Raw genomic sequence first — 23,277 nt, 5'->3', positions numbered from 1 at the left:
TCTTAGTGCTTGACATAACCAAAGTTGATTATTTATAACAAACACTCCACAGATTAAAAGATTTAATTTGATAATTGCCCGCGTGGCAGAATCATTATGGCTCTGCAAGCAGAGCTCAGTGAGACTGCAGTACACTCAACTGCCACTTTATTAGGTACAATGTTCAGTTTCTTGTAAACACAAATAGCTGATAACGAGCCAATCACATGGCAGTGATTCTGAACACGGCATTGGCATGTCGTGGTTCACAAAAACTGCTCATTTGCCGGCATTTTCACATCGACGCAACCACCTCCTGCGTTTCCACAGAACCGTCCCAGAATGAGAAAATATCCAGTGAGCGAATGGAAAATGCTTTGTTGATGTCAGAGGTCAGAGGTCACAATGGACAGACTGGTTGGAGACAATAGAGAGGCAACAGCAACTCGAATAGCCGCTGGTTACAACCGAGCTGTGCAGAATAGCATCTCCGAAGGCACAACACCTTCAACCTTGAAGCTGTCTGTCTACTGTGCATGTGTGCGTGCGTGTGTGCAAAGCCTGCTTCTATACGGCCGCCCCTGAGTTGAAGCAGACATTTCCACTCACTCACTTAAAAACATAGCCCATGTGTGTTATTTCTGAGTCTGCCAGTGCAGTGGAAATGTATCTGTGATATTTATTGTTCTTCCTCGCCCCACCCTGACCATCGCGGCCCACAGTAGCGCATCTTTCTCCATGGCAACAAGGATTCAACAAGGTTTGAGTCCCAAATTCAAGGTGTCAGCTGTCAGCGCTGTGTGTGATGAAAGGCCTCCTCTGCTGGGTGACACCTGACACTGATTTGGTCTTTAATTTATGTTTTGGTCGTACGACATGCACAGTGGGAGATCCTGATGTATTATATCCGGCTGTCTTTGTATTCACACTTGAGTGGCACATCTTTTTCATCACTGCACTAGATGGTCACACATTTTCTCATGCACTCAACACAGCTCATCTTTAATCACTCTCACTACTTATTACTCCATATCACTCTTGGTAATTGTCTATTAATAGTAATTATCTCTATTTGACACACACACGCCCTGAAATCCGCCTTATCCAAGGCTGTGGTGATCGTATGTGCAGTATATCCGTGTGTGTGTGTGTGTCTATGCGTATATAATGAAGTTCATGCACCGCTCCTTCTGAACAAAAGCATGGATAACTTCATCATAGCAGTTGTCCTTCAAAGTGCTTTTCTCCTGTTTCTCCCTCTTGGCCTTTAAACAACTTAACAAGCTAATATGAGCAACTTTCTTCACACTGTTTCTGATTTTATTTAAAAAAAAAAAAAAAAAAAAAAAAAATCCCTCCACAAAAAGTGTCTTTTTTTAAACAAAATGAAACATCTTTAATGTGCATTCCTGTGCTCCTTTTCTCGCTCGACCTGAATGTCGTGTGTACTTTTTTTTTTTCTCCCTCTTTTCATGTTTGTCTCCCTGATCAACCTCCCGCTGCTGACACTGCAGACACAGCCGATGATGTAAACTCATGTAATCATTACTGTAGCCACCAGGGACGCCTAATGACAACATCAAAAGCCGTGGTGCACGCACACAGACACTCGCGCCCCTGATGTAACCTGTCTGTGTGTGTGTGTGTGTGTGTGTGCGTGTGTGTGCGTGCGTGTGTGTGTGTGTGTGTGTGTGTGTGTGTGTGTGTGTATTTGCAGATTCTGAGCAACAGGAAAGGTCTGCTCCCAGAGCCCAACCTGGCCCAGCTGCTGACCAGTATGACCAACCCGGCAGCCCTGCAAATCCTCATGAGGCCGTACCACGCTGGGAAAAGAGGAGGTGCGAGAGTAGCCAGAGTTTCCACACACCTGTTTTTTGTGCATTTTTGATGAGGGCAAGAAAAAAAAAAGACAGCGGCATGAAAATGCAAAATGGAAAAAAAAAACAACTCACAGTTGACTGAGGGAAATAATTGAGTTTTGGAGGGAAAAAAAATGTAATGACTTGCAGAAAAAAACTTCAACAGTCAGTTGGAGGTTGTTGCTGCTCACGAACCACAATATCAAGATCTTAGTTTAATGTAGCTCGACGACACACCAGATGGAAATGCTTCCTAAGTCATTTCCTCCTCATCCTACGGCTCTGTACGGGAAAAAGCCACTGGGGACATTTGGAAAGGGAAGGCAAAATTTACAAGCCCTTTTGTAAACTGTCTGGTTTAGCCAGCGTGCATCGACTGGAAGCCGCCTCGAGTCCTACAGCGACACTCAGCAGATGGCGCCGTCCTTCGGCAAGTTGCGCTTCAGCAGATGTCAGTGCCGCCATCTAAAAAGTCCCCCAGTTTCAGTTCTACGGCCTCTGCAACACCTGCGCTAATCACTTTAGCAGTTCACGGCAACTTCCTGTGGATCGTTTCCATCACGTCATGGGGCTTTCAAAGGCAGCCACGGTCGCGGCTGTCTCTTCATGTTTTTGTCCAACTAAAAGAAACCTTTGGCATGGAATTTGCATTAACTCAATGTATGGCTCCATTTCTGAGTGACGCAACTGAACATGTTAAAACAAGTTATAGCAAACAGCAGAGCGAACTACCGTGCTTTACTTCTCTTAGTCGGGTTCAAACTGTTATCTGATGAGACCTGGAGATCCCCAAGTATCCCCGATGCTGTACTGACACGTGGCATCATGTAACCCAGAATAATGAGGTCCAGTGTAAATACAGAGCAGCAGCCTTGTGAACAGTGAATATGTGGTAGGTGCTCTGACACTGGACATGACATGATACATGAAGAGGTGGAGAGTTAAAATAAGAGAGAGAGAGGGATGATAAAATAGATCGAATAGACCAGCTGTCCAAGAGAAAGATGTCAGATGTTCAGCTGATTTTCAAAACTTTGCTCAGGAAACCAGAGAATCTCTCACTGGTGGCAGAGAAAGAAAATATTCAGATGCATCGAGATTATATGTTTTTTCTCCCCCATATTAAAATCTACGTAATAAATACGTAACACTACTTCACATACTCAAGGACATGTATTTTTTTCTTTCGTAAAAAGCATTTATTCTAGTTAATTGTACACAGCAATTGAAGGGTAATTGTAAAAAAAAAAAAGAAAAAAAAAAAAAAACGAAGAACTTCACTTTCGATTTATAAAATACGTGACGGTACTTTTTGACCATTGTTCAGAAGTTTCGGTCTCGACTTCTGCAACGCTTTAAAACTTGTCAACGTGCAACGGACGCATGAGTGGCGAAAGATTTTCAATCATTTTGATGCACGTCAGCGTTCTGAGGGATTTGGCTGGATAATAATCAGAGATCCACGCGGCCTTCCCTCACACTCGAATGGCTCGGGCGTCCCTTCATTATTTGATGAATGGCTAATCAGGTATTTAAATGAAATAACGTGACATTAGTGGGACAAATGAGAGCAGGAAGCGCGGAGGCGAGGGAGCGCTCTCTTATGAAGACCGCGCGCAATTAGAGTCTAAAATTAGGAGCTGATTAAATGTTAAACTTTCTTCACCTATTCTGGTGAAAGTTACCCTGAGCGTTGACACTGACGTTACCGTGAGGAGACCCTGCGCCGGGTCGGCGCGTCATGTGACCACCCAGGTGTGACAGCTGGAACCGTACTCATATGATTGTAAGAAAAAAACCCGAAAGAAAATTAGTAAATCTTCTCAGATCTGTCGTGGGCTAAACGCTGGCAGAGCCGGGACCGGCGCGCGTCACCCAGCGCAAAGCCTTTCTTGCGGTCGCCATGGCGACTTGGCAACGTTGAATTATTCAGTGCTCGATTCAAATCATCTAGCGCAACACCGGAATTCGCATTAGATGTGGAAATAATTGTAATTAGGGGGGAAAAAATTTATGTAATCCACCTCCTCCCACAGGCCTCCTGCCTAAATGACAGAATTAAAATGTTTTTTTTTGTTGTTGTTATTGTTGTTTGGCACAAGCAGGCTACAGCATGGCTGTAAACGTTTCAGATTTTTCTTCATCGTCTTTCTCATCTTTTTCACGGACCTGCGGCGATAAGCTCAGCGTGGACGGCGGTTTTGCCTTTGAGGATGTTATTTGAAGCAGGAAGTGAAGGCTGCACAACAAATAATGCGAAACAGCGAGAGAGAAACCATCCAACCGACGAGCATGATTAGAAAAAAATGGGCCGCTTTTCTTTGGCTCTACTGGGGTTTTTTTCAGCAGTGATTATGTTACTTTCTAACAACTCCTGGGTTTCCATTGCTCTTAGGCCCTGTTTACAGAAAGACGTGTTTCTCTGAAAAAGCACAAATATTTATGCGGTTCTGCTTTGTGTTTACACAAAGCTGGCGTTTGCACTGAAATCACACAGACCAATAACCGACTTTTTTGAAAACGCTGCTCAGGGTGGATAAGTTTGAAAACGCCTTCTTGCCCGGATTCGTGTCTTTTTTCGAAAAGCTGATGTCACAGCTCTACACCCCTCCCCCACCTTGCAACCTGAGCGGCCGTGAGGTGCAGACGACCACTCACAGCAACCACGTCGGGCAACGACGACCAGCCTCCAGGCTTCCCATTAATCTCAATTACAACACGCCGCAAACAGTAGTGAACAGTAACACACGGTGCTCGTGGATCAATCGTGGATTGTGTGCAAAGTGAAAATGAACACAGCGAGTGTTCAGCCTCAGTCAACCGTAACATGGACCTTTTAAGGCTTTGTGTTCTAAAATAACTGGAAGCAGAAGTTCAACTCTGACGTTTATCCACACCGTCTTTCCACCAGCGATCTTTCTTTCTGTTCTCTGTGGTGTCAATGTTGTTAGCGAGCTCCTGCTAAAGTTTAAACACACTCAAAAACTTGGTCCTCAAATACGAGACAGAAGTATATCACAAAAATGCAATGAGAACACTTTCTTTTCGCATTTACTTTGCACGACCAGCTCATCTTAGTTTGTCTTTCAAATTTCTCGTTCACAACCCTCTAACAGAAATCCCCTACTCGTGACCTTTGCCCCACACACGCAGTTTGCCGATGATCCGTTGCCTTGGTCTTTTATTCAATATTGTCAAGGCAACCGCTGTTGATGTCATGAGTATCGGGTCAACATGCAGCATGTTTTCAGCATCCATCTTCCTTTCAACTCGTGCCCAAAACACGTACAAATCGCAGCTGTACTTTTCTGAAAGTTCAGAAATATCGCTTTCATTTCGCAAACAAACTGAAATGGAAACCCGGCTAATAATAAATAACTCATAGTTATCGGCTCATAGCGTTCTATATTTGTTTGTTTTTGAAGTCACTCAATATGATCTAATTTTAGAATTTAATCACCAACAAAATTACTTTATTGGTCACATATACATGATGTTCCATGAGATTAGTTCTCTGCATTAAGTCCTCTATCACTTGAGGACCAGTGGTCAGCCACTATGCGTCCATCAGATTCAGAACCAGATCCACATCCTTATCAGTGCATCTGGTCCAGGCCACTTCAGTTTGTAATTTTGGCCTAAAAACCAGAACTCACTCCAGCTAGGAACTGAACTCCAGGAGCTTCTGGCTGCAAGGCGCCACTGATACTGATATATATTTTTTTTAAATCACATCAGACACTTTTCTCCACCCGTTCCAATTACACCAAACTAAACATGCGAATCAGCGTGTTGTGTCGACCCCTGAGGTGAGCATGGTGATGGGATCCGCCATTAGCTCTGTATTTTTCATAGAGCCGCACACGCTGCATCAAAACATGAAAATCAAACGCAGGCTAAAGTTCTACTGGGGAGCGGTTTGTTTTGCGCTAATGTAATATTTCCCACAAAGCACTGAGCCGCTGCAGAAATGTGCTGCGGTTGACAGATGGATGAATAGGTGGATTGTCTGAGTAATAATTTACCTGTTTTGTGACGATGACTGATGGGCGCATTAGCCTGAAATGCGGCTAATGAGATAAAAAAAAAAAAAAAAAAGTAGAAAAATGGTCGTACTTGTTGTTGATTTGTCGTCGTGTGTGTGTGTGTTCCAGGGAAGTACGGCCGTCACGGCAGCCTGCCGTTCCTCAGGCCTCCTCTGACCGCGGCGCTGCTCACGCTGGGGAAGGCGCAGCAGGTCGACGCTCCACCCGAGAGGGATTTTCACACACGTTTCTTTTCTTTTCTCCTTTTTCCAAATAAATAACAACGCCTGTCCTTTGCTCGGCCTTGCAGAATGCCATGCTCTCCAATGGACTGGTCCTCCAGAACCTCTTGCACATGCAACTGGCGCAGCAGCAGCTCCTGCACATTAAAGACAAGCGCATCAGCACCGTAAGATTTTGCATCCTCGTGGGAAGAAACCCGAGCTGCGATTCCATTACCCCTAGAACTGCGCAAAACCTAAATATCGCAATAAAAAACTGGTAATGGACACGCTTAAAATGGAAAAACCTCTCAGATATGGCTAAAAGGTTTTGATGCTCTCAGGAGGTGGTTTTTCAGACATATCAATATAGAGTATATTGCAAAAGTGTCATGGAAACACTTTTTTGGCACTTACACGTCAGCGGACGTGACGCACGGGGTCACGTGACCAGTTCACTTCAAGTGAAAATGGCGTGTTACGTTTGGACGGAGGAGGAGACAGAATTTTTTTTTTTATAAGTAATCAAAGAGAAAAATATAACAACCATTCTTGACAGCAAACAAACGTAAACAAACAGAAGCAAACGTAATTCTCATAAAAAGTATTAAGACTTATGCACTTCACACCATTCATTGGAAACAGCTGCAAATTGCAATGGTATACTTTGCCGAAATTTCAGAATTATTATTATTGCTTTTATTTTGCGAAAAACTGCAAAGGAGCAGCTACTGTCGTGACATTTTCAGCGTCCACCGCTCCTCCGTTAAACCGAGCAGCCCGGCTGTTATTTATTTACGCTATAATTGTGTCGCCCCTTTTTTGCTTAAGGCGAGACCCCGAGGTGTTAAAAGCCCTCCCAATACTTTATTATGTGCCTCCGCTGTTGGCTTTAATTGCAGAAGTCAGTCTTAAATGTCACGCTGATGTTTGCAGTGTTTGATGCTTCAGGAGTGGATAATGGCAGAGCAGAATCCGGCGGCAGAGTACTCTGTAGTGGCTGCTCTTTCATTCCGATGTCTTTATCTTTCACACAAAGACTCCAAGAAGAGTGGCCTTGCACGTTGAGTTGTCAGAGGGGGAAAGGAACTCTTCCGAAAGTAGCATACTTAGCCCTTTGTTTACATCCTCCCTCAAGACCTTTTCAGTTTTCGTCGCTTCAGTTAGTTGAGTTGAGTTCAGTTAGCAACTGATTCCTTCTTGGACCCTCCTAGTTTCCCATGTCATGCAGTGGCATGACATCACAAAGGGACAAAGGGGTGTATTTCTTAGATCTTCCTAGCTTTATTCTTTGTCATTTATTCATTAGTTCTATTCTGGCTTCCACAGTTCTGGCCGCTAATCTTCTTTGCCTTCCATGGCTCTCTGTCCAACCTTTCCACCGTGCTCTCCTCACGCCTTGATTTGTTTTGAGACCTTTGTCCCTCCACTCTGTCTTCCTTCTTCCTTTTAATTTTACATCCTCCTCCTCCTCCTCCTCCTCCTCCTCTTCTTTAGGTCTCCAGTCTGCTCGGGGACCCGTCCAGGCTGCTGATGCAGAAGGCCCTGTCTCTGCGCCCTCCAGGACTGGTGCAGCTGGGGAAAGGCCTCCTGGGCGACTCGCCCACAGGTGAGCAACAAACAGCATCGCTGGAGTTTTTTTTAGATTTCTCAGTTTTCAGAGGCTGTTTTTTTCACCCTGATCAAATCTTTCATCCGCCAGCAGCACCGCAGCACCTCAGCACGCACTCCACCATAAATAAAGCCTGTTAATAGAGAATATAGTGGCTCACGGTCAAGGCCGAGCACTCAGTGTGGTCGTTATTTACTGCTCCTGACTGAATTCCCACTCAACTTCAATATTTTTTCTACGTTAATGAAAATAAAAACGTTGAAAGAGAAGGAAAGCGCTTCACAACACTTGAAAGCATTTGACGGTAGAAGGCGGTGGCTTTCTATGCATTTCTACATGAGAGATGAGTCATGAGGAGAATTGTATCCCATGCGGATGGATTTACTATTATGCTCGGGTCTTGGCAGCCTCCCTGTTGAATGCGTCTTCACTCGGAGCCAATATTCCGATTGCCAAGATGTAGAAGCTGCACAGGTGCTTTATGTTTCTGTTATTTATATCCCAACACAAACAGACCGAGAAGGGATCCTGCAAACTGAGACAGTGCAAAGACAAGCGCTTCTTTGTTTCCGCAGTATTTCTTGCAGATTCTTGCAGACGTTTGTAACACTTAAAGGTACAGTAGTGGAAAAAAAAAAAAACTAAAACGTTTTTGGACACATTTGTGATATATGTCAATGAGAAACAGATGATACAAACCGAACATGCAAAAACAAACCAATGTGTCCGAGAAAGTAGGAAAAATAAGCATTTTGTGTTTGTCTGCGTGGTGATGAGCTATTTGAGTGTGTGTGAAGTACAACCCTTGAGTTATTATGTGTGCCTGTGTGCGGCTGCAGGGGCCTGTTACCTCTGGGCTTGTTAGCGCCGACCCTTTTATTGTGCTGGGGAGGCCATTTGTCAAGGCTTTTATTGCATTTACGCTTAATGTGATTGTGTGCGAGAGAGTTTTCAGCCTTTACGTTGTGAGCTAATGCGCCTCTGCTGGATGGATGTAAGGTGCCGTGTAAGTGTGCGTGCGTGCGTGTGTGTTTGCACGTGCACACACGTGTTATGTCTGTGAAAGTGAGGCAGCAGCGCGCTGTAACGGGAGCTGATAAGTGATGATAAACGAGTCGGCCCTCAGTATCACATCTGGCTCTGCAGAGACTCTCGCTCTCCGTGTGCAGCCGCCTGATTGGTCCATGTCCGCAGGAGACTGACTTTGGACGTTCATCAGTTGAAAGAAAAAAGATGAATATACTTCCCTGCTCCTCCTTTCTTTTTTGCTGCATCTATGTCTTTCTTTCATTTGTTTTTGTTTTTATTTTTTTTCATATTTTTACCCCATTGATGTACTTTTTTTTTAAACTCCACAATGACCTCTATTTTTTGATTTATTTCTATCTTCTTCTACCGCTCCTTTAAATTCTCCTTCCCATCTTTCCTCTCTTCATCACTCCCTCTCCTCTCCATCATCTTCACGTCTCCTTGCTTTTCCTCTCCTCTCTCCTCCTCTCATCTCACAGAGTTAGGCCAGGAGTCCGCGCCGCCGTCTACCCACAATGCCACAGTGGTGGTGTCAGCAGCGGGTGTGCCGTACCTCCAGGCTCGGCCCGGAGGCGGAGAGCAGAGCAGCGCCCTCTCCATCTCCACGAACCCTGCTGCTTCCTCCTCATCCTCTTCCTCCTCCACTTCCTGTGAGAGGCAGCCGGCCCCTCCGGGGACTCCCGTGATGGGATCCCACCCACAGGGACAGAGCTTCTCCTTGGGTATAAGCAACTCAGGCCTGGGCCCGCCTCCACCCAACACCCCTGGAGGAGTGTATACATCATCAGGACAGCACGGCACCTCTGACAGCTGCCCCGCTCCTACAGTGGTGAGCACAACTCACACACCCCCTCTCAAGTTTCTTTTGATATTTATTGGGTTGAGCCCTTTTCTGATTTTTAAAATAGGATCAAAAATGTGTCTGATTTTAAAAGAGGTGCTTTGTTTCCCCCCTCTTTGGTCTAAGAAATGATCATCAGGACAATCACTGCTGGGATTTTGTTATGATCGTGTTGGAAGATTATTAGAATTCTATTATTTGGAATTATAGGAATATGCAGGTGACAGCAGGTTTCACTGTAAATAAAAACACAATGCAATCATAATTGTTTTTGCCAATGATGTTTAATATTTACCCTTTTTAAGTTACCAAAGACAGAAGAAGAAATCCTGAATCTATCGATCTATCTATCTATCTATCTATCATCTATCTATCTATCTATCTATCTATAATTTATTGTTCGGCACTCGTTGCCTTCGCCAGTGTCCTTGTCCTTACAAATTTTCACAAGTTCAGGTCAAAGCTAAGAGTTTCTCTCTCTGTAGGTCAGCAGCGGCGGTCAGAGCTCTCTGTTGGGCGACCCACCCAAAGAGGTGCGACTGCCCTCCAATCCTTACCTGAACCTGGCCAGTGTGATGCCCGGGGTGGTTCTCCAAGGTGGGCCCACACACCCACACACACACACACACACACACACACACAATAAACCCAGTCAATCTTGGGTTTGGATTGAAATCATTTGAATACGTCAACACTCAGCACGGTGCTCACAGTCTGATCACTGTGCTGCTCAGGGGCCGTGGCTCGTAAGGCCCAGGGAGGGCAGCCTGGCTCCGGGGTGTACGGCACCGCCGTCCCGTCCGTCGTCTCCCAGAGCTCCGCCTCCTTCTCCCACAGCACGCCAGTTACCACCGCAGCCCCGTACAGCGCCGATACCTCCGCCGACTACAGCCAATACAACCAGGCCTACACACAGGTGGGTGACTGCGGGAAACGCAGATACACAAAGGGTCTCAGTCCCGTCAGTTTACGGCCGCCCAGCACAGTCTTCTCTTTGTGACGGTGTGAATAGGTGACGCATAAAAAAACACAAAAGTAACCAGCACGCAAGGAGTGGAAAGTACAGGTATTTGTGTACAAGAAATATCTGAAATACAAGTACAATTATCTGTAAATTCCACTTCAGTATAGTCACAAAGTCCTTGTGCTTTGTTACTTCCCACCTCTGATGAATAATGTGAGGATTGGCAGCAGCGGCAGTGATTGAGCTGGAGGAAGTGAGGACGGAATTTTTGGGCCGACACAATGAGACACAGATTTGGCGGAGAACGCGGCGTCTTCACGCGGCGTCTTCACGCGGCGTCTTCCCATCTGCCCGCTCCCCCTCCACTCCAGCCCTGCCGGCTGTCTGTCTGTCTGTCTGTCTGTCTGCCTGCATCTCCTCCTTTATTTTATCACGCCATCGCTCTGTTCCGTCCCGTCGCGCTCTCAGCCTCCTCCGGCACACGTTGGCCTATCTGATATTTGAGCACTGCCGCGCAAACCTCATTTTGAGCGTTAATTACGATCTGCTGACAGGAACAAACGGAGCGCGACGGGACGACCAATAAAACAGTCGGTTTAATTTGTTTGTCTGAAAAGATGAGACGCAGGGAGGGCCGCGAAAGAAAAGCCGATCTGAAAGGGGTGACTGTGTTTGTTTGTGTGTGTGTGTGTGTGTGTGTGTGTGTGTGTGTGTGTGTGTGTGTGTGTGCGTCTAGGAGGCCATGCAGCAGTGGTATCACCACTACCAGGCAGCACAAGCTCACTCTTACGGTGCTGCTGCCCAGGAGAGCACAGCTGCTGACTACAGCAAGGAGCACACACAGGTAACACACACATACACACACACACACACACACTCACTCATGCATACACACCTTTTAGTGATGTGTAGCGTGGAAGAGTTACAAAATGACATAAAATCAATGAAGATGCCCCAAAAATCAATAATAAAATCAATAAATCAATAAAAATGTATTTAGAATTTGTTTATAAAAGGTGTTAACTTTTACCTACCTGCTTTACAGAGGTCGGTAAAAAAGTGCTCATTTGCAAAAGTTGCAACTTTTACAAATAACTAGTGAAAGTGTACTCGATCAATGAGGAGTGAGCTGCACTAAATTTGTGAATGGACTTCCTGGTGTTTCAGGCGCCGCCGGTGTCAACTTACGGAGACTACAGCTCCTACATGCAGGCGGTCACTCAGTACTATTCCCAGCCTGCAACAGCCACCCAGGCCTACGCCAGCAAGGTAAACACACACAAACACACAAACACACAGGTGCCTGTGTATGAAAGGTCCGAGCTGGAATCCTCGCAGATTTATATTGCGTAGCTCGTGGTACGGCAACAGGCCCAGTTACGCTGTGGACTCTATTCTGACTATTCTGATTTTATTTTGACTTCCTTGTGGTGTGATTAGATATATAAAAAAAACTTTTCTATGTCACATTCAAAAAGTAAATAAAAATTCCAACAAGGGCCTTTAGTGCCTGTTAGTTCTTCATTTAGTTTGAAAATGCCATGTAGTAGGGCTCCTGTAGCATCAATACTAATGTCTTTAGCAGCAGCAGCAGCAGTCACTTCTTCTTCTTCTTCTTCTTCTTCTTCTTCTTCTTCTTCTTCTTCTACCACACGACAGAGACTGATAATTTTCTCCTTTAACCCTTTTTTCTTATCAAATCTCTTATTTAAGATTATTGCAAGCTAGCGCTAGTTGGCTAATGTTGCTGCCACCACAGCAGCAAAACAAAATAACAACTAATTTTTTTTTTTTCTTCTTACGGAGATGTGACTGATTATACCCAGTAGCAAACCACAAAATTATGATAATTTTCATGCCCTCTCCAACCCTTTCGGCATTAATCTGCAGCGTTAGCTCGAGCAGCAGCAGCAGCAGCAGCAGCAGCGCAGCACAGCTTTTCCATGCACTTGGGGTATTTCTCCGAAGCGGGTGACCTCCCCGTCAGACACTGACACCCTAGTTAGAAGGAGCGCGTCACTCGGCGCCCAGCAGCTGATGGCAACCATCTCCACATACCCCGAGCAGCCACGGCCAGACTTATCATGCCGTGCAGCTGTGAGCTATATAGGAGTGTGCGTGTTTGCATGTGTGCGTGTGTGTGTGTGTGTGTGAGGGGAGCGTACACGGGTAAAATGTCGCCACTGATCCCGCTACATGACAAGAGTAACATCTCGGTCTGCTGAGCTTGCGGGTGTAACCGACACCTTGGGAAGAAGAACTGATTGCCGTTGAGTTTTGGTTCCCGAGCGCGAAGCTGACCTGCAGAAACGTCCAGATTTCAGTTTCATTTTGTTGAATTACTTTGAACAGAATTTGTATCTTTCAAAGGCTTTAAAACACAAAAGTAACAAGCATGTTTTTCCAAAGTGCAGGTATTTGAGTGCAAATATAGGGAGTAAAAGTAAAAGGAAATACCAAAGTAAAGTACAGATATTTATAAAAATCAACTTAATCACAGTAACAAAGTACTCGTACTTGGTTACTTCCTCCCACTGATGGTTTCGGAAACTCTAAAAGAGTTGCGCTTCTGCATCAGGTGGATTCTTTGCTTTCCACTTTAACAAGTTGGACGCTGTATTTTTGTTTGAACTTTAGAATAGAATGGAATGGAAGAGATCTTTATTGTCCATCAGGGTGGGAAATTATCTTTGACTTCCCTTAATATATTTACAAATACATTGATAAACTAATGCAGTTCATAAAAAGAAAACTGTCTGTGGGTGGGTCAGCTGAGAGTAGCTGAGGGTCACATGTGGTTCCTAAGCGCTCATAGATTTGTACAATTTGGCTCGGCTCACCGTGTACCTTGCTGCTTTTTGACTCTGTTGTTTTTTTCTAACATTAAAATCGGAGAAATTCTCACCGCACCGTTTGACCAAAAAAAAAAAAAAACATTTGATAAAAGCCCGAGCCGGCCAGACGGCGGGCGGGTCAGAAATGAATCGGTCGCTGTTGTCTTCTCCAGGAGGTGGACGTGTGCAAGCCTCTGGGAGTCTCCCTGCACACGGTCAGCAACGGCGCGGCTCCTCCGCCGGCCGTGCTGCCGGCTGCAGCCGTGCTCCCCGCCTACAGCACCCTGCCTCTGATGCCCGGCTTCCTGGGGGCGCCGCACCCGGCAGCGGCGGCAGCGGCGGCGGCAGCAGCAGCCGCGCCCAGCGCCGTCGCACACGCTCACACCGCCGCTGCCGCTGACTGGAACGCCTACTACTACGTGAGTAAGAGGGGTGTTGTCCTTTATGTTTTTTTTTTTTGTTTTTTTTTCTCAAAGGTTTTAATTATTGCAAAAACAACGTAGTGTCGCGGACGAGGCAACTTAAATTATAAAGATAGGCAAGCTAAACAAATAACAGAAATAAAATGATGTGAGAAGATTAATAGAAAAAGACACATCACACGTTACATTGCGACTCATTGGTCATTTTAAGACAGCTTAAACATGGTGCCTGGACAGTTGTATGTGTCTGATTTTCATACACAGAGCAGGGCGTTTATAATCCGGCTGAAGCCTCAGAAAACATATTTCTAGTGGGTGCAAGTAGCTGGGAAAAAAAAAACAACAACAACAGACTTTTCATATCACAGCTAACTGGTTCATGTATTGTCTCTGATATTGGTGGGCCGCTGTTGACTGTGGAGACCTGAAGATTCCTCCCTCTCCGCCTAAGAGTAATAAACCTGGATAACCGCTATAAAATTGCTCTTCCTGCTGCCCGGCTTGTTTTCGTCCTCCGTCGTGCGCACGGTGCTGTTTGAACCCTCGCCTGCGTGGGAAAAAAAACATGCTGCTTTTAAAAGCAGCAAATGCTACGAAGAGGGTTTATGATGTTTTCACCCTTAATGTTCTTGTTGTATAAAAATAGATTTAAAAATCCCTTTAACAGCAACACAGTAAAACATTTATTTCTACGTCCTTAAGAAAATGTGGGTTGTGTGATACTTCAATAAACAATAATGGAGGGTTTACAATTGCACCGGTATGTTAAAGGCCCAGCGCGGAGGATTTAGTAGCATCTAGTGGTAAGGAGGGGTACTGCAAACAATGTTTGACATCCACATTCAGGGCCACTTTAGAAAATAAAATAAAATCCTTCCTTTAAAGGTCTAGTGTGCAAAGTTTGACTTGATTTATGATTTTTATATTGGTAAAAGCTTAACATACTGCCCATGAATACATTGATAAAAGTGTATACTCACAGTACAATAAAAGTAATTTGGTTTTTCAACCTTACAACGGTTCTCATGTATACATAGAGCAACTTGACCTTTAAGTAAAGTGCATTTTATTTTTATTATTATTATTATAGTCAATAAGAAACACAGTGACTTTGGCTGACGCGCACATACTTTATGTATTATTCCATTTCGTGTCGATAGACGTTTTAAATTGTGACTCGCAGGGCCTTCAAGAGACATTCTATGAAAAAAAAAATCTGTTAATAACTTCTTTCAGGGCTCATTTTCCGACTCATTACTAAAACATTACACTGCAGCGTAGTGGAAATGACGTCTGTGGAGACGGATGGCCTCCGACATCATCTCGCTGATCTAAAGGTGGCGCCGAGTCATTAAAGTGACATGTCGCTAACATTCCCCCCCCCCCCTCCCCTCGGTCCGCTCCCATATCACCAGAACCAGACGAGAGGCCACAAGCGGGAGTACCCCCAGCTGGCGGTGCAGGAAGTGACATCATCGGACGGCGCCTACATCGGCCAGCACTCGCAGGGCCTGGGCGGTCAGTACGCCGACTACTTCAAGAGGAAGAGGCTCTAGTCGCGCAACCAAAACACCCGAGAAGCCTGGAGCTTTCCGGAGGAAGGGAGGGGGTGGCCCGCCTCCGCTGCCCCTCCGCTGCACGTCACAGCTCCCTCTAGTGGCCTTTCTGTCATGGCCACTTTGCGTCCCCCGAAGAGCTCAGTTTGAGTTGGTTGGCGGGAGGGCGGAGGTGGGGGGGGAGGGGTCGCGAGTGGCTCGAGTGAAAGTAAGCCATAGTGCTCTTTGATCCTGGCACTTAACACACACACACACACACACACACACACACACACACACACACACACACACACACACACACACCACACACAGCAGTGTTGCTTTTGTCCTGTTTAAGCCTTAAACTCTCTTAACTTAAGCCGTGGTTTTGACTGTACCTAACTAATATTATTACCTTGTACATTTCATTTTTTTTTTTTTTTTCTAACCTGTCACGTGAACTCTATGATGCTGTATCTGTGCGTGGAAGCTGCTTGTGCAAGGCCCCGTCACCTCCTTCAGTGCGGGGTCGCTCCCTCCGGAAAGACACTCAGTCACAACTGATGTCTCTTTCTTTCCTTCTCTCTCCTTCCTTTCCTTCCTTCTTTCTCCTCTATCTCCTTAGCTCTGTGTTTATTTGCTCAGTTTTTTTTTTGCTTTTTTTTTTAAATTATTATTATCGCACCTGGGTCGGAGTGCGTGCACGTGCGTCGGCGCGCTCCGATTCCGCTGTGTCTGTAGGAAGAGTCAGCCATGTCAATCCCAAGCCTTTTCTTTTTCTCTTTGGGAGTACATCAGGAAAAATTCCAAAACAAAAGGGCCTGAAGCAGTCATTGGCCTTCGCGTCGATGACTTACAATAGCTTCCCTCAATGAATGGACCTTTCTTATAAAGACTGGTGTATATACAGTGTAATACAGAATATATAAAGCCATGTGTATCAGACAATAACCTATTTAATGGACTTTTTTTTTCTTTTCTTGCGGCTCTTTTTTTTCTTTTTCCCGTGTGCGTGTGAGAAAGACTGTACGGCACGAACAAAGCGACGCGCTTTGGTTTTCTTTTTCAACATATATTCCTATATCTGTTTGTAATATAACACAGTGTTCCGAGGCAATTCAGATAGTTTTACTATTAGCAGAATCTGATTGTGTTCACTCTAATGTCGTTATCCACTTGGGTTTTGAACGTTCAAGCCAAATACACAGTCTCTTCCCTTTACTTTGCTGTGTTCTCTTGGTGATCCGCTCTGTGGGAGGTCAGTTGGCACTCTGTAACAGGAGCGCCACTCTGCTGTCCAGCCACCGTTGCAACACGCAAAGTCTCCCTGCAAACTCTGCGCTGTCCCCCGCGCTCACGCCCCCTCACGAAAGCCCCGAGCTGGGCTCCAGATGGCGTGTTTGCACACCGGGATCACTCAGTGCGCGCGTGGCACTTTGTGTTGCAAGCAGTGGACAGAGCAACACGAGGTGAATGAAGGTGATCAGCTGGTTCTAGGAACACACACACACACACACACACACACACACACACAGACCCTAGTGAAATGATTGAGGTCCTTTGAATATTGCATATAAAATATAAAATATATGCATATTGCAGCTCCATCTACAAGCGTAATAAGTTCAGTAGATTTGTGCGGCGTCAGTATTAGTTTCTCCATGAACTACAAACTACTAAAGGTTGTTTTTATGGAAGCCGTTGGAGTTTCTGTACAATTGATTCAATGTTCATAGGTAACAGTGAAGTTGACCTTCAGAGGGAGTTCTCTGTTCCACACAAAGGAACCTGCTCCTCTGATTTCATGTCTGGACTTCTCTTGGTTTAATCGGCTTTTACTGTTGCTGTGAATATTATGAGTATCAGTGCAAAAGACTACAAATTGACTTTGACTTTGACGTCCGAGGCTTCACTTGTTCTTTTTTTTTTTTTTGTATCTTCCTTTCTCATCCGAATGTTGAAGGATTGCAGTTTTCAATGTTAAGAAACTATTTGTCGTCTGTCAGTTTTGTTTGCGTTTGTGCAAACATTGTGTTCATGATAACAGCAATAACTTTGGAAAGTGTCCTACTGCTGTAGAAAGAATGTCTTTTTTTCTTTTTTTTTTCGATGTCGCAGTGACGTATCACATTTCACACACTGCACGTGGGTGCAGGTGTTGTGTGCACATTGAATGAGTGTTTGGCACAGCTACACTCGTTCAATCCGATAAATATGCTGAACAAACGTACTTTAAAAGGGCGGTGTGTGACATGTCACACTGTCCACAGGGAATCCTGCTGGACCCAGATGTACAGCTCACTCTGATAGACGGTCCCAAGAATTCAGGAAGATATTCATTCACTAATATTGACAGGGGTGTCTTCTGCTTTGCCACTGTGGCTCTTGTATCATCCGTCGTCTTCACCCAACAGTTCTGCACATTTCATTTCATTTTTACGCCCCACAAAGCAGACGTGGGGTAAAGTGCAGAACTGGAGTGCATTGCATGAAAAAGAACACAGAACAACAACAAATAATTTCCTATTTGATAAAAAAATATGTCTTTGCTTCACTCCCCCGACTGTGTCGTGACGAGAATTAGCATTAGCTAGTTGAGTCGTTGTCCCTTTGTGCCAATAGGAAGCCTCCGGCTGTTGCTAGTTAGCCAAAGTGGCAATAAAAATGTAGGTGGTCTTGTTTGAATGTCACAGACAGAAGTATTACACAATCATTTTGCATTTAAAAAATCTGTATTTATATTTTGTCATTACATGAGCTTCCCCTTTCTATCAGCTGTGCGTGTGAACGTACGACAAGCCCACGTTCCATCTGAGGGTATAAAGCTGTTTTTGAGTTGCAAAGGTCACAGGTCATCTGATGGTCACTTGTTTCGTTGAGCGGATGGTTTCATGTATGGTCTCGTTTAGTTTCTTTTGCCAAAACCGAGAAACACAAAGTCCTCATCAGGAGGCCGTGCTGTCGTAGCTGAGCAGGTCTGTATTCATAAAACACACGCACGCACACACACACAAAATTAAACCCTCTCTTGGCTTTCTCTGCTCTGTCGCTGTTTGCCCAGTCTGGTTTGTGGACTTTCCTGTCTTAAAATAGTAAGCAAGGCTCATTTCAGGAGAGAGGCAGGAGATCCAGTCTGCTGCCCTAAAAATGAAAACATTCGGCCGTCTGTGCCTGAAGTCGCCTTCCTGGAAGAGACGCAGTTCGCCATGAAGGTGGTTATGTAGACGCAGTTTCTCATCTCGAGCATCGTTGCATCGTTTCATTGATTTTTTTGATTTTTTGATTTTTTTTTAACTTGCAGAGCCTCACCCTGATTTACATCTCGACCCTTGTGGATTGTAAATAGTGAGCTGCACTCTTTAGCTCTCCTGCACTCACCCAACCAACTCTGTGGACACTGTGTGTGTGTGTGTGCGTGTGTGTCCGTTTGCTGGTGTAAACTGCTGAGGAAGCAGATTTTATATAGCTGTCTGTCTGACTGTCTGTCTGACTGACTGTTTATTATTCAGGCCGTTTTACCGACTGTCACGTTGCATTCAGCCTGCCAGCTTTGCCCCCGTGGCTAAGTTTTTTTTGTTTTGTTCCAGCTTCCTCTCTCTCTCTGACGCTGCGTTGGTGCCCATGGCTCTGTGGTTTGGAGTGTCTTGGATGTATCGCAGCTAAGTTGTAATATCACAAGTCCACACTGTGGAGCTTTCTGAGCAGCGACAGAATGAGGAGTGTCTGTTCCGGTAGCACACACACGGCCGTCATCTCACATATTCTGAGTCAATAGTAAACACGCCGGGTGTGAAAGTACACTGCAACGGCACTGTTGGATTGTTTCCCTCTTTGTCGATCTGCCATCCCTTTCACCCCCTATATTCTCAGCCTTTTCATTACCATTTTTTTTTTTTTTTTTTCAAATTAATCATTGCTGCATAATTCTGTAAAATCACCTCGGTCAACTTAAAGCAAAAGATAGGAAATGCTTGACTTTCCAAAAAAACTTCCACCAAATTCACTTTGATATATGAACTCTACACAGGAAAAATGACTTCATTTCCTCTCTTCCTGTCGCATTGTTTTTCTGCGTTCCTCGCTCAATTTTTGTCCTTTCACGTCTCCTTCTAAACTCCATCTTTGTGACTGTCCTCTGGTGGTTTGTATGGATTTGACACATTGGACACTAGGGCGACACGGTGGCGCAGTGGCAATCGCCGCCGCCGCCTCACAGCGAGAAGGTTGTGCGTTCGATTCCAGGTCTGGGACCTTCCTGTGTGGAGTTGGCATGTTCTGTTCTCCCTGTGTCTGTGTGGCTTCCTCCCACAGCCCAAAACCATGCATGTCACGTCGATTGAGCACTCTAAATTGTCCCTGAGTGCGAATGGTTGTGTATGTGGCCCTGCGCCGAACTGGCGACTTGTCCAGGGTGTCACCCTGCCTGCCTCCGCCCTAAGACAGCTGGGATAGGCTCCACCCTGAACTCAGGAAGAAGCGGCAATGGAAAATGAATGACACATTTCTACTTTACCTTTCATTTCTTGTGTGTGCACGCAGTGAACATTGCTCAGAGGAGACAGGCCTTCTTTCGCTGCTGTCTGCTGGTCCACGCAGATTCTCTTTTTTCTCTAAATGCAATATTACCTGCGGTCTCACTCACTCAGCGGTCTTTCTTTTCTTCATAACTGCAGACGCTCTGATTCAGACACACACGAGAGAAGGGTAGGAACAACGACCATTTTATCCCAATATCCTTCGCAGGGAAGGATATTGGGATAAAATTGTCGCTATTATCTGAGTATCATCCTTTGAAAGGCGGACGCTTTGTTTGTCCATCTCAATACTTTGACATCTATAACCTCTGTAGTGTTCACCCTCATCCCTTTACACTGTAGATCATTCCTTTCTGTTTTTTCCTAATATATGTGTATATACATATATGTGTATATACATATATGTGTATATATATATATATATGTATATATATATATATATATATATATATATATATATGTATGTATATATATATATATATATATATATATATATATATATGTGTGTACATATACGTATATATGTGTGTACATATACGTATATACTCACACGTTTTTTTCTTGCAGTCTAAACAGTGTATAGACAACTGTGTTCCTCAATGTTTTTCTTCGCCACGCTGCAAAGCCATGGAGCTTTTCAATCAGCTTGCTTTCACATCTCTGTTTCACCGAGGGCCCCGTGTTACTAGTCCCAGTTGATCAGCTCCTCTGACTGCGTCACCTTGTGTCACAGGCTCGAGTCACTTCACTCATGTTGCAATACTATCTGAAAACTGCCTCCCACTGTTTATACAGCAAATAGTTTTACAGCAGGAAAGGGGCAAATGTTTGCAGATGTGGCAGGTTCTTTATTTTTAGTAGAATATTTAGTAGAATATCGGACCCCCCCCCCTCCACCGGGGGGGAATCGAGTGTGTTTAGAAATGTTGACCTTGTTGCCAATACACGTTTGATGATAATGTTTCCTGTGCCTCACTGTGCTCTGTGATGCGACGTCCTGCTGATGATTGTACACAATACGGCGTGGCTCTCTGAACATGATATGAACATAGCACAATCAAAGCCTGCCTGGGTGGGGAGGGGGGGGTGGGGTTCTCAATCGTCAGCTTAGTGAACCAGTTGGGGTTTGCACCTTTAAGAAGAATTGTTTTTGTTGTTTTGTTTTTTAATCTATCTGTGTAGACAGGCATATCTGCTTCTATTTCTAGTTTAATTTGTTTTTAATATTGAATTGAATCGGTTTTCTTTTTAAACTGTGTATTTAAAAGTTTTGGCTCTGACGCACTGTCACAAAAGCAAAACACAGATGAATCACTTCAGGTGAAAATAATAATCTCTCTGTTCTTGTGTAAAACCAAATTTCCAGCTTCGGTGTGTTTGCCATCATGCCATCAGCATATTAGACGAGGTCAGTGTTGAGGCGAAACTTTGCAATAGTTAATGACTGTGTGTGTGTGTGTGTGTGTGTGTGTGTGTGTGTGTGTGTCGATGACAAAGCTTTGCAATACTACAATTATTTCTTATTTCCCCACAGATTTGAATAGCTGTATGTATATACCTAGTTTTGCTGCGCTTCTTGCTTTATAAGAAATGTTTTGCTTTTGAAGTATGTGTATTTTTTTCTGACCTGAGATATACTGTAGATTTTGCAAAATTTTATATCGCACAGACATGGTTAATCTTTTACTGTGAATAAAGTATTTCTAGCGCGACCTTCAGCATGCATACTCACGGCTGTAACATTTTCAGTAATAAATACATAGCATTTGGACTGACCCAGACAAAACAAAAAAAAAAAACCCAACTGTTTCATTTTTTTTTTTCATTGTGTATTTATGAATACTTTAATTCCATGACTCATCATTTCTGTCTTTTTTGGAAAAAAATATTTATTTTATCTTTTTTGAAGGAATTGTCTTTTACATTCCAAAATAAAATGTTGACTGAAGTGCAAACGCTTCTCTCTGGCGATCCTTTTCTTCTTCTTTTTTTTTTTGACTTTCTCACATCAATATAGTTATCGTGATACCGCGGGAAACAGAACTGACCATTTCATCTGTATTAGCTGACTGGGATTTTACAGCTGCGTGGTTCACATTGCGTGGCTGATAACAAAAAGAAAAGAAAAGAAAAAAAAAAAATAAAAAATATATATATATATATATATATATAAATGTATATATATATATATATAAATGTATATATATATATATATCTTCAAACCATTTGACATATAGGTAAAACACTCATTTCATAGGTTACTGGTTGATTAAACAGAAAAAAGAAAAAAAAAGTACAAAAGAAATTCACATACAATATTATAAATTGATCTAGGGGTAAAAAGAGCATTTTTCCTCAGACTGAAGGTAAAATGCCATTTGAACGCTTGACATCACTCACTCTCCATGCACCATCCTGTCACCTGGAGCCCTCTGCATCATCCAAACTCTATTAAAAACAACAACAATAGCTCCTTTCTTCGCACTTGTGTAAATATCCTATATTGACGTTTCATATATGATTACCAAGTATATGATTTTTCTGAACTGTACAGACTGAGTGACAGTGGAAAAACAGTGGCGTTATACTGCCCCCGTGTGCCTCTAACAGGAACTGCTTTTTAATGTCCCACTCCTCGAGCGACGAGATATGGGCACAGTCTTAAAATAGAAAAGATGAACCAAACACAGAAGACAAAACAAAACCAAAAAAAAAAAAAAAATCATCATAATGATTTAGGCTTAGGATTATTTCAAGAATGTCGTGGGGATTTTGGTTCATTTTTTGGAAAACCATCTTTTGAAAAACGTGAAGATACCACTTGGATCATGATTTTAGGAACAGTGGTGATATTCTGTATGAGTCCAGCAGGTGCCGCCAAGTGAGTGATTCAAGATTTCTAGTTCTGGATAAGGACCATAAAACAGATTCATAGTGAACATTTCAAGCTATTGGCAAAACCCGCAGGCTTGAAAGTAAAATAACACCACGGTGGATTCATGAAAGGAAGATTCTCTGGGGTTTCCAAGAGGTTGAGCAATTATGTGAAGGAAGGAAAAACTTTGGAAAATATAGACGAACTATGTGGGTTGAGATTAGCCACGTCAGTGAGTTAAACTTTTGCAGGCACTCGCAGATGAGTCACTGGGAATCCAGACGCTGACAACAACACAGTCGTCAGCGTCTGGAGGAAGAGCACAAAACACTCAAAGTCCAAGTCTTCTGTGTCCGTTTTAATGCCCTCGTGCCGTCCAGGTCCTCTCCAACACCACTCTCCAATGATTTTGTTGAAAACATGAACGTCCAAACACTGTTGAAACCGTCCCTTCTCTCCGTTTCTCACCTGCGACTCCTCCAACAGCGACGGTCCGACCAGATGGAAGGCTGCCGATGCTCATCAAGCACGTGAAGAGTTCATGTG

At 44.1% G+C, this 23,277-nt stretch overlaps 1 protein-coding gene across 1 annotated transcript in view; it reads left to right on the top strand.

Annotated features, from left to right (window-relative positions):
* Window positions 1-15,982, top strand: part of raver2 (ribonucleoprotein, PTB-binding 2) — a 57,837-nt gene extending 41,855 nt beyond the window's left edge. The window contains exons 6-16 of the mRNA XM_076045414.1: window positions 1,697-1,817; window positions 5,993-6,075; window positions 6,174-6,272; window positions 7,582-7,693; window positions 9,205-9,554; window positions 10,052-10,163; window positions 10,301-10,482; window positions 11,267-11,374; window positions 11,698-11,799; window positions 13,538-13,783; window positions 15,202-15,982. Of these exons, the coding sequence (XP_075901529.1) occupies window positions 1,697-1,817; window positions 5,993-6,075; window positions 6,174-6,272; window positions 7,582-7,693; window positions 9,205-9,554; window positions 10,052-10,163; window positions 10,301-10,482; window positions 11,267-11,374; window positions 11,698-11,799; window positions 13,538-13,783; window positions 15,202-15,342 (1,656 nt within the window). The 3' untranslated portion in view covers window positions 15,343-15,982. The remainder of the gene's footprint in view (window positions 1-1,696; window positions 1,818-5,992; window positions 6,076-6,173; window positions 6,273-7,581; window positions 7,694-9,204; window positions 9,555-10,051; window positions 10,164-10,300; window positions 10,483-11,266; window positions 11,375-11,697; window positions 11,800-13,537; window positions 13,784-15,201) is intronic.
* Window positions 15,983-23,277: the final 7,295 nt, after the last annotated feature.

The sequence above is a fragment of the Nelusetta ayraudi genome, unplaced genomic scaffold (genome assembly GCF_046127955.1).
Source record: "Nelusetta ayraudi isolate G7.1 ecotype Tasmania unplaced genomic scaffold, CSIRO-AGI_Nayr_v1 ptg000084l, whole genome shotgun sequence".
Classification (NCBI taxonomy): Eukaryota; Metazoa; Chordata; class Actinopteri; order Tetraodontiformes; family Monacanthidae; genus Nelusetta; species Nelusetta ayraudi.
This window is presented reverse-complemented; position numbering and strand designations above follow the sequence as displayed.